This window comes from Sorex araneus, chromosome 2, assembly GCF_027595985.1.
Source record: "Sorex araneus isolate mSorAra2 chromosome 2, mSorAra2.pri, whole genome shotgun sequence".
Taxonomy (NCBI): domain Eukaryota; kingdom Metazoa; phylum Chordata; class Mammalia; order Eulipotyphla; family Soricidae; genus Sorex; species Sorex araneus.
In genome coordinates, this window is record NC_073303.1 from 347,120,009 (window position 1) to 347,137,803 (window position 17,795).

At 58.8% G+C, this 17,795-nt stretch overlaps 1 protein-coding gene across 50 annotated transcripts in view; it reads right to left on the reverse strand.

Annotated features, from left to right (window-relative positions):
• The window catches only part of CELF4 (CUGBP Elav-like family member 4), a 272,313-nt gene that overhangs the window by 12,525 nt on the left and 241,993 nt on the right, over positions 1–17,795 (reverse strand). For 11 of the 50 annotated variants that reach the window (XM_055125372.1, XM_055125378.1, XM_055125367.1 and 8 more), the window contains exons 4-10: positions 13,818–13,943; positions 12,994–13,073; positions 12,525–12,668; positions 11,312–11,459; positions 9,113–9,262; positions 5,710–5,775; positions 4,253–4,336 (exon numbers count right to left, since the gene is read on the reverse strand). In XM_055125372.1, the coding sequence (XP_054981347.1) occupies positions 4,253–4,336; positions 5,710–5,775; positions 9,113–9,262; positions 11,312–11,459; positions 12,525–12,668; positions 12,994–13,073; positions 13,818–13,943 (798 nt within the window). Of the gene's footprint in view, positions 1–4,252; positions 4,337–5,709; positions 5,776–9,112; positions 9,263–11,311; positions 11,460–12,524; positions 12,684–12,993; positions 13,074–13,817; positions 13,947–17,795 lie in introns of all 50 variants that reach the window. The other 39 variants (XM_055125370.1, XM_055125377.1, XM_055125366.1 and 36 more) reach the window with 6 other exon arrangements.

Genomic DNA, 17,795 nt, shown 5'->3' on the forward strand with positions numbered 1-17,795 from the left:
CTAAAGTCACACACCAAATCGGGGGACGGGCCCAGGTCACCTGCCTCCGGCTCTCTACCAGTCTGTCATCACCTCGGTACCCCCAATGCTGTGGGGACTGGGAGTTTCTGGGCTTCCCAAGAGCCAATGTTGATATTTTTCTTTGCCGAAGACCGAGACGCTCCGTGTCAACTCTGAGAGGGAAATCTCTCTGAGACACAGGTCTCTCTCCTGCTACCTCAGACTGTGGCACCCACGGCCTCGGACCTGTGTTCCTGCCAGTGGTGGTTTCTGTCTGGGGGGCCACCGGGGGAAATGCCTCCTCAGAGGCTGTGGGAGGTGAAGGAGCTCCGAGAAGGACGGCTGGGAGGCCTGGCTGCCGGCCGGTGCGCCTTAAGGCTTCCATAGCCGGCCCCTGCCGGCTCCCTGGTCCAGAGCAAAGGGCGCGCTCTGCGTTCTGCCTTTCTTTCCTCTCCTTGGCCCTTACTCTCCTCCTTCCGCCACCTCTACCTCCACCCCTGGGTTCACAGCCACAGTCGAGACTCCGCTGGCCTATGCCACTTGCCCCTTGCTGGTCCAGGCCCACTGCCAGTTGACGGCGGCGCGTTCAGAACCGGCGCAAGCACGCTCACTCACCCACTCCCAGGGGCCCCACTACTGGACCCCGCCAAGTTCCGGAGACCCTTCCCTCTCCAGGCCACTCCAACCGGCCGGGTGCCCCGGGGCCATGCTCTGGGAACGTGACCCTAAGTAGATGCGTCCCCTAAGGTTGCCAGGAAGCCGCCCTCTGCCTTGATTCTCCTAAGGCCCTCTCCCATGGGTGCTCCTGAATCCACTCCTCAAACTCTGGGTGTGAGTCGCTTCCTCTGCGCTTGCTTTCATTTCCAGCTGGGCTGGACAGACTCGGCCAGCACCCTCCGTCTCGCCTGGCCCAGGCTGATCCTGTTTTGAACCTGGGGCCCTGTTCCAAGGTCAAGTTCTTCGAGCAGCGTGATGGGGTTTGCTCTGAAGGCACGAGAGCCCCGAGGGCAGCATCTGCCGCATCCTGTAAGAGGGGCGTCCCTGCCCTGGCCTACCACCTGCCCCCCTCACCCCAACAGCGAGGGAGGCTGCGTGTCGTCTCCTCTGGCTCCCAAGGCCCGGCCACACCCCTGCCTTTGCAGCCCACAGCTCCCACCCAGCCTCCGGAGAGAAGGTGACCGGGAGCTGGAGGCCCAGAGGGGCCTCGGTGACCACCCCACCCCGCGGCCTCCCTGGGCACCAAGGACAGTGGGCTCGGGAGTCTGAGAGGTGGGCCACACTGTGAGGGGCACAGCAGACTTCGGGGTAGCGTGCCATTAGGCCCAGCGCAGAGACCAGAGAAGGTTCTCCAGCCCAGCGGCCAGCCCTGGGTGCAGGAATCCGGCCTTCCATCTTGGCTGTGCCGTGGCAACGCTGTGGACCCAGCTTGGCCAGGCACCCACCACCCTCAGCCAGTCCTCCAGGCCCAGGTTCACCTCCTGCTGGACAGCACCCGCCTCTGCTCTGCCCCCAGCCACCCCTATCGCCCCATCTCTAAGTGCTGAGACCTCCTCCTTCAGAGCCCCCCAAGCCTGCCTGGGGACCCCTGCCAGCTCGCCTCCCCCTTGCGTGTGCTGTGGCTTTGTGGGCATCTCAGCCGATGGTCCCCCACCCAAGCTCTCCTCCCCAGGTGATGCATCCACACGGGCACTGCAGTCAGGGACCATGGGGGCACCCGTGGGAAACCTCCCAGGGTCTGGTCTAGACTTGGGGCACGTGGAGGGTGGGGGGCGGGGGGGAAGGACTGCAGCAGCTCAGAGGCCAAAAGGAGCATGGGGGGCAGCGTTTAAGGCGATTGGTAGGGCCAGTCTTGTGTGTTCACTGGAGTAGCACTGGCCTGGAGAGAGGTGTGTGTGTGTGTGTGTGTGTGTGTGTGTGTGTGTGTGTGTGTGTGTGTCAGAGCTAAGAGCCCTGGGGGGGGGTGTGATATGTGTGTGGCAGGGCTAAGGGCCCTCAGTGTGTGTGTGTGTGTGTGTGAGAGAGAGAGAGAGAGAGAGAGAGAAAGAGAGAGAGAGAGAGAGAGAGAGAGAGAGAGAGAGAGAGAGAGAGATGTGTGTAGCAGGGCTAAGAGCCTGTGTGTATATGGCAGGGCTGACAGCCCTGTGTGTGTGGGGGCGGGGGGGCAGGGCTGAGAGCTCTGAGTGTGTGTGTGTATGTGGGATATATGTGGCAAGGCTGGGAGCTCTATGTTTGTGTATGTGTGTGAGGGCTAAGAGCCCTGAGTATGTGTGTGTGTGTGCATATGTGTGTGTATGTGGTAGGGCTGAGAGCTCTGAGTGCATTTGTGTGTGTGTGTGTGTGTATGTGGCAGGACTGAGAGCTCTGAGTGCATTTGTGTGTGTGTGTGTGTATGTGGCAGAACTGAGAGCTCTGAGTGTATGTGTGTGTGGTGTGTGTGGCAGAGCTGAGAGCTCTTAGTGTGTTTGTATGTGTGCATGTGTGTGTGTGTGTGTGTGTGGCAGGGCTAAGAGCCCTGAGTTGTATGTGTGTATATGTGTGTGTGTGTGTACATGGCAGGGCTGAGAGCTCTGAGTATGTGTGTGTGTAATATGTGTGTGACAGGGCTAAGAACCCTCAGTGTGTGTATGGCAGAGCTAAGAGCCTTGAGTGTATATGTGTGTGTGTGTGTATGTGGCAGAGCTTTAAGAGCCTTGAGTGTGTGTGTGTGTGTGTATATGTGGCAGGGCTGAGAGCTCTGAGAGTGTGTATATATGTGTGTGTGTGTGTGTGTGGCAGGGCTAAGAGCCCTGAGTGTATGTGTGTGTGTTTGTGTGTGCATATGTGGCAGGGCTAAGACCTCTGTGTGTATGTGTCTATGTATGTGGCAGGGCTGAGAGCTCTTAGTATGTTTGTGTGTGTGTGTGTGTGGGTGTGTGTGTGTGTGTGTGTGTGGCTAAGAGCTCTGAGTGTGTGTGGGGGGGGGACAGGGGAGCTCTGTGTGTGTGTGTGTGTTTCTTTGTGTGTATCAGGGCTGAGTACCTTGATCCCACAGGCTGAGTGATTCGGAATGCTCAGAATTAGGGTTATCAGTCGGAAGCCCAATGGAATGTCGGGGGGCAGGCTCCAGCAGCTGCAAGGCATTGCTCGTAGGGGCTGTCTATTCAAACCCTGGCACTGGGTGGACTGACTGCAAGTGGCAACCCCACCCCCAGAAAGGAGGAAGGACTGTGGGCATGGCTCATCTGGGCCTAGGACAGACTCCTGGAGACTCCAGATCCCAGGCCTGTGCGCCCCTTCCGGGCTCCTCCCCGGGGCATGGGGTAGTAGAGATCTCAGGAGCTACCCAGTGCAGGCGCAGGGGGCCAGACAGCCTCTGGGACAGCTTTGGCAGGTGCCCAGTTAGTAAAGAGAGGGCCACACGCATGGCAGGAAATCCACGCAGAGGGGCACACCTGAGCCAGCATGGCCTTCACAGGTTCCTGGGGAAGGTGCCACTGGCCTCACCTCGTAAGCAAGGACACCAGGGCTGGGGGAAGAGAAGGCCCAGGCATCGGACCCGGAAGGACTTGCTCGGCCGGGCCCTCAGCACGTGTCCAGCCAGCTGACCTCTTAGGGTCTCTCCTCAACTGAATGACCTCACTGCCTCCGGAGGGTCGGCCATAGCTATCTGGAGACCACAGGAGCCCCTCAAAACAAGTTCTCTGTGGACAGACCATGAGTCTCCCAGGGTGAGCTGGCCTGGCCAGTGCCTGAGGATCTCTGGGGTCTGACTGGGGGCGTCATGAAGGCCTTTATGAGCCTCCCTGGCCTGAGTCCCACTGGCCTGCCCTACCCTATTCACGGCAGGCCCCTGGCCATGGCTTCGCGTGCCCTTCTTCCACTAGGCCTGCTCTGGGGCAGTCCCTGCACTCAGCCCTGCCCTGGGACCACTGTGTCTTCCTGTCCACAAGCCGCTGGTCTAACTGCCTACCAGCCCAAAGCATGCCTCCTTCCTTCTCTCTGCATTGGCCAATCTTATCCATGCAAGCGGGGGAAACCCTCAGGATTCACCTCTCCCGGGCCCCTCCGCCTGCCCACCCACGGCTTTGCTCTGCAGAGCTCCAGGCTAGGAACGCACTGCCCCTCAGGACCCTGCCATCTTTCCTCACCCTCAGCACAGCTCACCAGGGTGGTCACTTCCCCAAGGCCACAGCCCGCCCCAGGCCCAGGAGAGCAGCTCCGTGAAGAGAGAGGGGGTGGGGAGGGGCGTGGGCGCCCCGGCTCGCAGACTCACCTTCTCTCTGTTGCTGGGGGATCATTGGAGGCGGCTGAGGGAAGGCCTGGCTTATCTGACCATAGGCAGCAGGGTAGGCGGCGGCTGGAGGGCCAAAGAGAAGAGGCAAGAGCGAGAGACGGCGACAGCCACACGGAGAGAGACACGGTGAGAGGCAGGAAGAAAGAGAGAACTGTCAGTGCGCAGCAGGAAAAGCAGAGCAGTCAATGGCACGGGTCCGCCCGGCACTGCAGCACAAGCCACATCTCAGGAGCAGTAAAGGAAAGGCACACAGTGTGCGTGCGTGTGCGTGTGCATGCGTGTGTGTGTGTGTGTGTGTGTGTGTGTGTGTAACAGTGAAGGAAAAGCACCCAGTGAAGATGAGGTGAGTGTGTAACAGTGAAGGAAAATGAAAATGTGTGTGTATGTGCATACATAAGTGTGTGTGTTTAATCTGAAACAACAGGCTGGGCATGTGTGTGACTAATACCAGGTCACTAAAAACATCGGTGGCCCTGCCCTGCCCAGGATGTCCACGGCACTGTGAAGCCCCACTCCCTTCTGAGGTTCACTGCCTGGCTCCCCGGCCCTCACTGGCACTTGGCTGGTGCAGGGTGGGAGGGAGGGAGTCACCAAGTGGTGGGCCTGGTCCCGAGGACCCTGCCAGAGGGAGGGCTGCAGGGACAGAGGGCTGAGCTGGACCCACCTGAGGTTTTCTGTGTACAATTGGGAAGGGTCAGAAGTGGGCCAAGGCCACCTCCTGGGTCTGACCCGCTCCCTAGGGAATAAGCGGGGTGGGGGGGGGGAGGGACAGTCTTCAGCTTCAGGGGTCAGGGAGACATCGATGGCCTTTGCAAACAGCGAGGACGGAGATGGCAGTGGCCAGCGGGGCCGTGATGGGCATTGGTGTGAATATCTGTGTGTCCCCTATCTATGGACATGTGCCTGCCACCCAGCTATGCACGTGTGCATGCGGTACGGATGTGTGTTTCCTAGCAGGGGAAGAGAGGGCGGCAGTGTGGCTGACAGCCTGTGGGGCTCCCTTCTTCCCCCTGTGACCAGGGCCATCTGCTGCCTCCACACTGTCTTTCCTGCCCCCATTCCCCGCCCACGGGCTCCCATCACCCCAGCCTGTGGGTGGCTGGGGGAGCAGGCAGGGAAACTGTTTCCCCTCCTGGGTTTCCTCCACACCCCACCCTGGGCTTCTGTGCTGCCCAGGTCTGACCGCACCATCGGGTGAGTGGTGGGATGCACCCTGGCCCTGGGGGGAGCCCCGGGGAGGGCAAACCCGGCCTCAAAGTGCAGAGCTGCAGGGTGAGCTCTGAGCTCAGTCCGCCTGGCTGGCCACCCCCCACCCCCAGGGCCCAGGGCCTCAGCACAGGAGGCCTGCAGAGATGGCAGCTGGTGGAGCCCCTCCCCCCGCCCGGCCCTCCCTCTGTCCCCTGTCCCCTGTCCGGGCGGGACCCGTGGGTACTAACGACCTGCATACTGCTGCACTCCAGCGTAGGCCTGCTGCAGGGGGTCCGCCGCGGTGGGGCTCTGCGCTGCGGGGGAGCCAACGGGGCAGAGGTCAGTGGTGCCCACCTGAACCAGCCCTCCCCCGACACCGTGCCCACGGAAAGGCTGCCGTGCTGACGACCTGAGGTGCCACATCTCCAGGTGCTCAAACCCTCCCGGGGCTTCCCCGTCTCTAGCCAGGCCAGGGGGGAAAGGTGTCCCCCTGGATGGGAGGTGCGGGGTGCAGCTCGCCCAGGCTGGGAAGAGCCGGGAAGACAGCAGGGAGGGCCTCAGGTGCAGGGAAATGGAGGCAGCAGGAGGGTGGTCTTCCCCTCACCCATTGCCAGAAATCAGGGACAGATCCACACTGGGTGGGAGAAAGGCCCTTGCTGGTCCTCACAGCCCCCCTCACCCACAGCTACTCAAAGAGAAGGACCCCCTTCCTCCTTAAGGAGAAAGCACAGGACATGAGGTCTTCTGCATTCAGCTCGGCCATACTGGCGACACCCTTGGCCATAGAGCGAGGCCTGAGGGGGCGGGGGGGGGGGAGCCGGAGAGGAAGGGGAGGTCCAGAGACAGAAGGCGCCCAGGCAAGTCGGCTTCTGCCTCCTTTGCTGTGGGCACAGGTGGGTGAACTGGACAAGCAGGGCATAATGAGAACCGCCAGAGTCTATCTGCCTCGTGGGCCGGGCCGGGCCGGGCCAGCGCACTGCAGAGCCAAGCAAGGAGGCTTAGAGACCAGGAAAAATTCCCACACTGCAAGAGTGCTCAGCCGGGACTTTCTCAGTAACCTGCCACGAACAACAGCCCCCGGGTCTCAGAGCAGCCAGGGAAAACGCAGAGAGGCACAGGTGATGCGAGACAGCCAGACCCGAGCAGGGAAGACGGGCCCAAGGGGTTCTGCTCCAAGTGGGCAACTGCAGAGCAGACGCACTGGCCATGGAGCAGGTCCCTTTGTGCCTGGACTCTGCGGGACAAGAGCCTGGGTGCCCAGCAGGGAATGGGGCGTCTCTCTCTCCTAACCCCTCTCTCCTAGTGCCTCCACCATCACACACCAGATGGAGAGCCCTGTCCGGCTGCCCTCTTGGCCTTCCTGGCTGCACAGTCATCTCAGGCGTTGACACAAATCAGAAAAAGGTATCATAGTCTTCTGCCCGGTGCCAACTGTCCCCACATGCCCAGCACGGTGCCCAGCAAGCACTGCACCATCAGGACTGTGGGAGTAAGTGGCCTGAATATCTCTGCAAGGGTCCATGTGACCCTCGTGGCCACACTGTGTGCTGGACCCGGTCCTGCGGACCTGGGAGAGAAGAGAGAAGCTCCCTGGGGCTCGAGAGTGGAGAGAACCCTTTCGGAGACCCCTGCTTAATGACCTCATTAGTAACTGCCAGAGAGAGAACATTTTGAAGGATCTCGCTCATTACGGCAGCTCCAAACTCCGCATTTAAAGATGGTAAATTAATTTTTTTTAATGTACTACTTTTCTCCTTTCCTCCCCTCCCTCCCTCCTTCCCTGCCTCCCTCCCTCCTGCTCTGGCAGAGAATTGTTTATGGGATGTGGCAGATTGTTACAAATGGGGGGGGAGCGAAACATTTCCAAATTCTGAGAGGGAAATAGTTCACAGATGCTAGTGGGGGTGGGAAAGGAACAGGTTTGTCAAAATCCAGAGCTCCAGATGGGCTTGTGGGCAGAAGAGGGCTGGGGTGGGTGGGCGGGGAGTGCAGGGGGGATAAAACCACCCAGATGTGCCAGGGACTCTATCTCCCAACTCAGGAGGCTGGCAGGGAGGAGCCCCGGGCTGGAGAATGCCGGGGTCTCCCCCGCCTCCAGCTTGAGAGTCCCTCCCCTGCCTCCAGTGCCCACTGCCCCCCTGGAGGGCTTTATCCTTCCACCCCCAGATGCTCCGGGCCTCTCTGAGGGGTGAGCTGTGGGGTGAGCAAGGGACAAGGGCAAGCAGCACCCTACGACCAACATCAGGAACTTGTCCTCTGGGCATCTCTGCTTCTGGGGGGGCTTGGGGGTTCTCCTCACATCTGGGACTCTCTGGAGACCCTGAAGTCAAACTCCTGTGGTTTACAAAATCTGGGTGCACATCGATAAGCACCAGTGGAGAGCACAGCTCTGGCTGAGGGGGGGGCAGCTCCTTATCCTCCTTGTCCCACCAGGCAGGCCCCTCTTGCCTCTGTGCTCCATCCCCCACTGTCAGACCCACCTTTCCGCTGCCTCCCCACTAAGTCTCCTGAGAGGCTCTTCCTCAAGCATCTCTAGCCTCCCTGCAATGGCCTGATTGTGGGCAGCCTTCCTTCTTAGCGCGCATCCTGCCCTTGTGTGCACTGGCTTCCGGGGCACAGCTTATGTCCACATCCTGCCCTTGTGTGCCCTGGCTTCCGGGGCACAGCTTATGTCCGCTCTCCAGTAGCCTGTGCACTTCCCCGTGCTTACGGGGACTCTGTCATTGCACCGTGTGCCCGCTGAGGAGAACGGCTTTCTTGGCGGCTTTACTCCACAGCCCCTGGCTCAAGGGCTTTGGCCTAAGGTACAGCTCTGTCTGTCCTTCCTCCTCAAGACCAACGAGAGATTCGCCCTCGCCAAAGAGCATGGCTAACGCCGAGAGAACGGGGTGAATCAGGGCTGGCTCTAGCTCAGGGGTTACCTCCGTGACTTTCCTGAACCAAGGTGAGTCAGCAACAGGCTTCTTGCTTCCTCAGGCAGTCAGGAAGCCCTGGAGCTGTCCGTGGTACTGAACAAGGCTATGTCACCAAGGGACCTGCTTGGCTCCTGCCCACTAAAAGACCATCTCTTCCTGAGTCTTTTCTCCTTAGCTCTCCACAGGACTACCCCTTTAGCTTCAGTGCCTTCACCTGTGATGGGTCCGACTCACACTCAATTCATTTGCAGTGGGACCAGAGCGACAGTACATCGGGTTGGGTGTTTGCGTTGCAGGCGGCAGACCTGGGTTCAATCCCCTACATCTTATACAGTCCCCAGAGCACCGCCAGGAGTAATTCCTGAGTGCAGAACCAGGAGCAACCCCTGGGTGTTACACTGCTGGGTGTAACCCTAAAAGCCAAAAACTGAAAAAAGGAAATTAACTTGTAGTTACTATCCTCTGCCTGGTTGTACAACTGCTCTCTTCTTTTCTTTTTGGCCCTTTCTCTCCCGGCAGAATGGCAGAAAAGGATCCTTTCTCTCCCGGCAGACTTGCCCCTCCCCAGGGACGGGAGTTTGGTCTTCTCTGTGGCATCAGGGAGGGCAAGAGGATGGCTCTCTGTGCTCTCATTATGGGTCCTACCAAGACACAGGGGGCCACACTACACATTCCCAGCTGAAGTAGCGAGGGCAGGAGCAGAATGGACAGAGGAAGGGCCACCTCATGTGCTTACCTGGGTAGGGGTGGATGCCATTGGCAAACACAGCTTCCGCAGCAGGTTGCCCGTTGGCCTGCGGGGGGAGGCCAGTGAAGCCGTTCACCCCAATGGGGGACGGGATGCTAGGCACGGCTGGTGCAGTGATGCCCGGAGGGGTGCTGCCACCTTGGTTCCAGAGGTGAAGAGGGTAGAGGAGGAGGGGAGCAAGCAGAACAAAGGTGAGGAAGGTCAAAAGCTCAAAGTCAGACCCAGCACCCCAGGACTGACACAAAACAGGCAAACCAACCCATCGCATCGTGACTCTCCCTGCAAGTGTAACTGCACCTACCAATAGTACCCACCCTTGAGGCCAAGCCTAGGTCAGTGGTCAGGGGGATGGGGATGTCCAACTGACCTTGGATCTACAATATATAGACCAGTGTTCTTAAACCACTGCTCCACAGACTGGTGCTGTCCTGCAGGTGTAGTCAGGCTGAAAGACACTGGCCTTGGTTATAACCTGGCCATTCTGTGGACAATAATATAGTATATAAGTCTACCCAAAAAAGGTCAAAAAATGCTGGTATAGATTATTCTCTATGCCCTTAACTTGGACCACATTTGTCCTTATTCAGATTGGTGTCAGTGGTTCTTGCTTTCCCATTATGGACGGGCCTTTGGGGGCCGCCTACAGTTTGCTCCTCTGCTGGCTCTGCTCTCCTGTGTGGATCACTGAAGGCTGACCGCCTCCTCACAAAGGAGTTTGGCCTGTTGGGTGGAGAAAGTCTTAACTCCGGCGCTGCCTTTTACTGAAAAGGAAGAACCTTTGCGGAGTCCAGGCTCAGCCCTACTCCTCCCTAGGAGAGCAGCAGAAGTGACCTCCAGCTGAGCAGAAGTGACCACCGGAAGGAAGGTAAACTGAGGCCTGATTACAAGACCCCGTTTACTCCTGAAGTCAGGTGGATAGAACCCAAGTGTACAGGCCTGGGGACTATACTGAGGCCACAGAGGTGGCCACAGCCCTTTGTCTTCCCGGAGAAAGCAGATGCTCTCTATGGACAAGGACCTAAAACTCGCGTGGGTTCACGAGTGTCCCTAAACTAGGCACGAGAGCTGGGGAGTAGTATGCAAGTTGGATCTAGATTTGTTGTGGGTACATTTCTGTGTGGCTCTTAGCTGGCCAAGAATAGACCCTGGAGGTCAGGCAGGCTGCTATTATGGCACTGTGCAGAGAGCTAGGGAAGCTTGGGGACAGGGCCGGTGGTCTAGGACAAGGGTTTCTCAACTCTTAGACTCAAAGGTGTGGAGTCAGACAGTCCCTTGTGGTAGGGAGCTCTCTTGGACACTGCAGGGGGGTTAAAGGGAGCCTGAACCCACCAGATCCTAGTGGCACCTCCCTCCCTGGACTATCACTGGACATAGCCAGATAAATGTCTCTGGACACAGTCAGAATTCTGGTGAGGGCTGTCACACTGCCTCCAGTTGAGAATCACTGGACTAGATAGTAGTCACGATCCAATGAAAACCATGCTTTGTGCACAGCCATTTCCACACTCCCCCACCCCGCTTCACTCGATGACCCCTGCAATGATCAAAGAGAAGTATGCCTGTTGGATAATCATCTTGGAAAGAGCCAGTGAGTCTAGAGGGGCTTCACTGAAGGGGTCCCTCCTGTACTGGGGCCAGGAAGCAAATGAGGTTGAAAATAGAGAAGATTCTTCTCTTCCTGGACCTCAGCAAAAGATGTTTTCATGTTGATTTCTTTCCAGAGAGTTCTATCAGAGACTGAGGTGAATTATCTATGGCATGACCATATAAGGGAGTGAATTTCTCACCACCCTGGAATCCCAACGGGAACTGCATGGGACCCCCTCCCATCTTCCCGTGGGTTTCCAGGGCTCAACATTCCAGCAATAGAACATCGCTTTGTTCTATTCTGCAGTGGGGGAAGTAGCACATCCTGCGATGTTCAAGGGGCTATTCTTGGCACCGGGACCTCTAGTGGTGCTGGGGATTTGAACCAGGATTGCGGCTAATGCAGCCATGCGCAAGGCAAGTGCTTTCCCTCCAGTACTGTCTCTCCAGCCCCAGGGATTAGAATATTTTGGAGGTAACCTGCCAGACAAGAACCAGGTCTCTGCTCGGAACCAGAAACCGAATGCACAGATTAGTCCACTGGTAGGCTGGGTGCTCTCCTTCGAGAGCAGGCCTTGGTGTGCGAAGCTCCTGGCTCACCTGAGGTTGGGGTCATGGGTGCAGCCGCCAGGCCATTCATGTTGAGGGCCGCCATCTGCTGCATCTGGGCGGCGGCGAAGGCAGCCATGGGGTTCAGGTAGCCGCCCTGCGCGACCGACGCCATTAGTGCCGCTTGCTGCTGCATCAGCTGGGGCAGAGGGAGTGGAAAAAATATCACACGCCTCCACAAGGGCCAGCCCCCCACCACCACCAGAGGGCTCCGGTCCCAGGCCCTGGGCCCCAGGAAGCTCAGAATTATCTCCCAGTCCCACCCCCGGGAGTCCTGCTGCCTGGCCCGCTCCTGCCCCGTGAGGCCCCAGTTGCTTGCAGAGACCACCCTCCACTCTGGTATAGGAAACTGTGTTATTCAAAAGTGGTAATTGGGCTGTTGGGACGTAAAAGCTGTTGCAGGGGGTGGGGAAGGGGTCTGGTTTCCTGGGTGCCAATCGGTTTCATGAAAGGCCTGTCATTAATAAAGACACACAGGTGAACAGACCTCTATAAACCCACTTCGAAGGGGTCTCTGTACCAAACGCTCTTTGTTTGGTGGCTTTGCAGAGAAGGAGACAGGAGAGTCGGAACTAGAACCCAGAGCACTTCCCATGAGCTCACAAGGGTGAGTGGGAGCTGGGGAGACTGTTAAACCTTGACAAGTTGGGACAACGCTGAAGAAAGGCAGAGAAAGAACTTGCATTTTACAAAACAAACGCTAAATAAAAAGGAAAGAACTTTGGCCTGTTCCAGTGTCCCCATGGGGTCCACGGCTGTAAACCAAGAGGTCAGGCTGATGTGGAAGATCTGATCAGTGAGCCTGCTGACCTGTGGGAGTTGGGGCCTTGGGGCATCTCAAAGCCCCTGCCACAGCACACAAGGCCTGCCATCAGCCTTCCCTGAGCAGGGGCAAGGAGAGGAGAGTGACAACTGGATACCGAGATACCTGTGCTCTCCAGGATCTAGCAGGGGCAATGCTCAAGGTCCCTCCCCTGCCTACGGGCCAATCGCCCACCTCCTCCTGGCAGCCCCCTCAGGACTGACCCAGCCCTCTTTCACCTCCACTCTGTAATCTCATTGCTGCCCAGGGCAGGAGCGTAATTTCTGGGTCAGGTGCAGGGCTCACCTCAGTTAGGTGCTTCTGCTCTGTGCGGGAGTGAGCAGGGGAGTGGGTGCCCCCTCCCACCCCCCCACTGCGCCCCCACTTACTACCCCCACTTACTGCCTGTGCGTAGGCTCCATAGGCCCCGAAGGGGATGGCCATGGGGTTGAACATGCCCATCTGGCCGGCCATCTGCTGCATTCGCCGCATGGTGCGCTCCTTGTCAGTGTCGGCGAACTTGACCACCAGACTTGATGAAGCTCCCTGCAGCCCCGACAGCTGGTGAGGCACATCTGCCTGGGCCAGCCGCCAGGGCTCCCAGCTGTCCGAGCCCGCCTGGACCTCTCCCTCTGCATGGGGGCGCTCTGGGGGGTGGGATGGGGGTGGGGAAGGGCACTGACACCTGCACAGGGCCCTTGGCGCTCAGGGTGACCCCGGAGCCGGTTTCACGACACGTCTAGGCTCAATGTCTTTGGGGGAGAGTGCATGCGTGCCTCTCCGGCAGACCCGGGTTGGAAGTGCGGGCCGGACCCGCGCCAGCGAGGGGCGTGGGGAGGGGGGGGGATCCCAGCCCGCCTCCCTCACTCACCGGCATGGTCTGGCTGCCGTGCAAAGCGTTGATGGCCGCTTGCGCCTCGGCGTGGGAGGAGTACTTCACAAAGGCGCACCCTGGGGGGACGGGAGAGGCTCAGCCACGACCCGAGGGCCCGGAGCAAGGTCAGAAAGGCGCGGGGACGGCGACGCAGGGCCCGGGCGGGTCCCAGGGGAGAGGAGGCGTCCCAGATGAGAGCAGGACGGGTGAGGCAGAGAGACACCGAGAACAGAGACACAGAGAAAGACCAGGACAGGCGCCGGGGACTGGAAAGCACCCTATGTTTCCCGGACTGAGTATGAATCAAAGCCTTTTCTTACCGCCAGGCCCTACAGTTCACTCCCGGGCAGCATCGGACCCCGGCTCAGACGTCGGGCCTTTTCCAGCCGCCTTAGACCCCGCCCGCAGCCTGGCGCGCGGCCGACGGCCCCGCCCCTCCGCTCATAGCCCCGCCCCCTCACACGCTCCGCCGCGCGGCCCGCCCCGTCGGCCCCGCCCCTTCAGTCCGCCCCGTCAGCAGGCCCCGCCTGTCAGCCAACCGCCGTGGCCCTGAACGCCCCTCCGTGTAAGCCCCGCCCCTTTAAGCCCGCCCCTTCGTCAGGCTTCAACCCTCACCCACAGCCACGCCCCTTCACGTGCTTCCGCCCCGCGGCCCCACCTTGTAATCCCCGCCCCTTGCTGCATGCCCCGCCTCCTACCTAACAGCCACGCCCCTTTCGCACGCTCCGCCCCGCAGCCCCGCCCGAAAGCCCCTCCCCTCGCGCCCGGGACCTTCGACAAGCCTCGCCCCGCCCCGCCCCGCCCCGCCCCGCCCCGCGCACCCTTGCTGTTGCCGTCGGGCCCACGCAGGATGGTGCACTCTTCGATGTTTCCAAAGGCTTCGAAGAGGCGGCGCACGTCGTCCTCAGACTGCTGCTTGTTGAGCATGCCCACGAAGAGTTTTCTATCTTCTGGAACAAAATTAGGAGATGCTTACCGGGGCCGGGGGTCGGGCGACGCGAGGACAGACCGGTGGACGGACGGACAGACGGGGTGGGGGAAGAGGCAGAGGGAGGAGCTGGGCTAGACTGGGCGTGGAGACGCTGGGGGCCAGAAGGGAGCGGGTGGTGCGGGAATGGGATGGAGTCGGGCATTTCTAGAGGGGTAGGGACGACTGGGCGCGGGTCTTGGGCCGGGAGAGGGCAAAGCCAGAGTGCAAGGTGAGAGGGGTTTTGTCAAGCGGGAGCTGGACTGCAGCGACACTGCCCGACTCACAGTGGTCCTCGGCCACTTTTACCCACTGATGCCAAAAGCAGTTCACTCAGGGCAGGTCTGCCACAGGACCTTGGCATAGGCTGAGCTCTGCCTGGGCCGCCCACCACATCCCCAGACTGAATCCCTCTCTTGGCTCCGCTGCTTCCTCCACAAAGCACACCTTTTAATCTTTTGTTTATTCTCACGGTCCTCATTCCAGTGGCTCATGTTTGTCAAAGATAATTGTCAAAGATCTACTGCTGTGCCGGGATATTTAGTTCTGTCTAGCTCTCCTCTCCCCATTAGCCCCTCAGGGGAGGGAGACAGGTCACCCTGCTGGACCAGCAGTACCTAGCACAGCAGGTTCTGAGTGGAGAGCTATGGAATCAGAGAATGAGTGTCTTATGCCATTCCCACGACACACCTTCTGTCTGTCTCATGTTTATTCCTCTATCTGGCAGCCCTCTTCTTGCTCTTGCTGTTCGGGCTGCAAAATTCAATTTCTGGGCAGTGTGGAGGAGACTGTTACCGAAATTGGGCTTCTGGGCAGCCTTTGCCACGTTTGTTGGGCACCAGGTGGTTTGCTGACCCCAGTCAGCTGTGTGTTTAGAGGAACAGGAGTCACACTGAGCCGTATGAGTCTATTACCCACTTACTGGTGACTATAAGATTTCCCAACCTGCAAACTTTGATTCCTCTGTGACTCTCACCGGTTCCACAGGGGAGGGCTTTGAAAATGAGCGGGGTTTCTGCCTGTTCTAACCAATCAAGAGTGGGAGACACCAGCCAGCTTTCCAAGGTGGCAATGATCAGCTTGCACTGCCCTTGATGCTGTCACAGGGAAGCCAACCGCCACCACCATGCGGTGAAGACGCCCCCACGGAGAGCCCACATGGACAACAACCCAGAGCCCCAGCTGACAAGCAGCACCAGAGAGAGAATGAGTCCTTGGGGGTTCTGGCCCCCAGCCAAGGCCAGCCCATGTCTAGAGCACAGACATGCTGCGCCTTGTCTAAATTCCCGAACCAGGGAATCTGTAAGCATAACGAATGGTGGTTGTGCACCACTCCGTTTGGTGCTAACTGTTCAGGCAGCAGCACTGTAGCTGGAACCAGGACCCAGGGTGACTGAAATGACACAGCCAAGGCTGCAGAGAAGGCCATGGGTGACCACATTCCTCTGAATCCAGGGCAGGCGATACCCCACCCTTTCCCACAGGGCCAGAGAGTTCACAGCAATAGCTGAGGGGTTTTCTTGGCATCTAGAGCAAAGGAAAGGGACCCCTCAGATCAGATCCTGTACTCCTGTCACAGACCCCCGCACCCATGTCCTCACCTTTGGGAACCCTACCCATCGCCCTGTGGAGCCCCTCGAACCACTGGCCAGGACCTATGCAGATTCTCCACCATGAGCTTGTCTGGGATTCCACTCTGGTTTTTGTTTTGTGTTTTGATTTTTTTGGGTCACACCTGGCAATGCGCAGGGTTACTCCTGGCCCTGCGCTCAGGAATCACTCCTGGTGTCGCTCAGGGAACCCTATGGGATGCTGGGGATCAATTTCAGACCGGCCGGGTGCAAGACAAGCATTGTGCTATTGCTTCAGGCCCCCAGGGACTTTACTCTCTCATCCCTTCCACACCTCACTGCCAGCTCCAGAGCCTGGAGCCCAGCCCACCACCTACCCAGCCCTCACAGTCCAGTGTGGAATCCTGGCCTCGGCAAGAGAGGCTGGGAACACCCTCACCCCCTCTGCAGGCTCACCAATGGCCGCCCCTGGACTGGGGAGCAGAGACTGGGCAACCAAGAGGAAGGAAAAGAGAGCAGGAGGAGATGGTACTGGAAAGGTACTGTAGTACTGTCGCACTGTCCTCCCGTTTTTCATCGATTTGCTCTAGCGGGCACTAGTAACGTCTCCATTATGAGACATCTTACTATTTTTGGCATATCAAATATGCCACGGGTAGTTTGCCAGGCTCTGCCATGTGGGCGGGATACTCTCAGTAGCTTGCCGGGCTCTCTGAGAGGGATGGAGGAATCGAACCCGGGTTGGCCGCGGATTGGCAAGGCAAATGCCCTACCCGCTGTGCTATCACTCCAGTCCAGAATGATACTAAGAGCGGGAAAATGCTGGAGGCCTTGGAGGAGGAAGAAATCGAAGGCAAGAGCAGAGAATTTTGCTGGACAGGAGAGGGCAGGTGCGGGCAGGACCTTGTGCTTCACTCCCAGAATGGCAACCACTTTGTTACCCTGGACACGGTGAACTCTGACCAACTTCCAGGAGACACAGAAACTCAGCTCCCTGGAGGTCTTCCTCCCCCCAGCAGAAAAACAAAGGAGCAAAGGCTGCCTGCTAATCCCTTGCCCTCCCGTTTAAAAGTTCTCCTCCCTGGGCGAGAAAAAGGAAGAAAAGACAAGGCCCCTCCTCCGCCTGAGCCTGATTTAAATGCCGGCACAGCAGCTCGGAGCTTCTCTCCTGACGTCGGAATATATTCCTTTATTAGCATGACAGCTTTCTGATTACATTAAAATTCATCCCCGCGTGCCTCTCCTCTCTCTCCAGCCACTTCCCTTTCCTGGGTCTTTTTCTAATGCCGTCTCTCCCTCCCCTAAAGTCTGGGCACCCCCACTTCTCAGCGAGGTGGTCTTGAGCTCGTGGTTCTTCCAAAAATACGTCCCAAACACGCAGCATGTTGCCAACACGAAGGGGCCCAGGTCTGTCTCCTGCCTGTTGGGTTTCCCCAGGGAAGCGACACCCCCTCCCTGGCTTGCCTCTCTGCGTTCAAGGCAGCTCCCGCCTCCCGAATGGATGTTTCTTCCTTCTCTCTTATTGCTGGTTGGCTGTGGGGAGTAATTCTAGGTCTTGCCTTTCAGGTGACAGCCAGGCAGTCACAAGCAGACTCCTCCCCCAGCCAGCTCGCTGCCTTCCTGCTCTAGAACTGCTTTCAGCTCCATCCACTGGGAGACACACTAACGCCTCTTCCTGGTGGGCGCCAGGCTTGCAAGAGTTGCTGCATGGAACCCTGCCCCAGGAATGGAGGTGCCCGACAGAAGCGGGGCCTCTCTCCAGGCCAAGGGATCGTCACTCCCCCTCCGTTTGCCAGTCTCTGGTTTGGCCATGCACACCCCCCCCCCCTGCCTTTCCCTGCTGTGTTTTGTTTTTGGTCTGTGGGGGTCCCATCCTGCAGTGCTCAGGGTTGCCCCTGGCCTCCTGCATGCTCTCAGCCCTCAAGTTCTCGCTCGCTGGCTGGCTCCAGCCTCCCTCTTTGGGGGTAGATCAGTCTCAGGCTGCAGAAGTAGACCAATTTCCCCTGTGTTCCCCCTGTGTCGCTTGCTCCGGGGGCTCCCTGTCCCCAAGCCTTATGAGGCAACCGCTGGGACCACTGGAGGCGTTCTGCATCTGATGACAACTATGTGACTGCTGGGGAAACTGAATGACTCCGTTTACCAACCCTCCATGCTGCGTCTGCCGCCTGGGCTAGGCCCAATCGCCACGGACCACAGCCTGCCTGCCCGAGGGATGAGGCAAGCGGATGGATGCTGGAGAGACTGGGAGTGCTCCCTGGCTC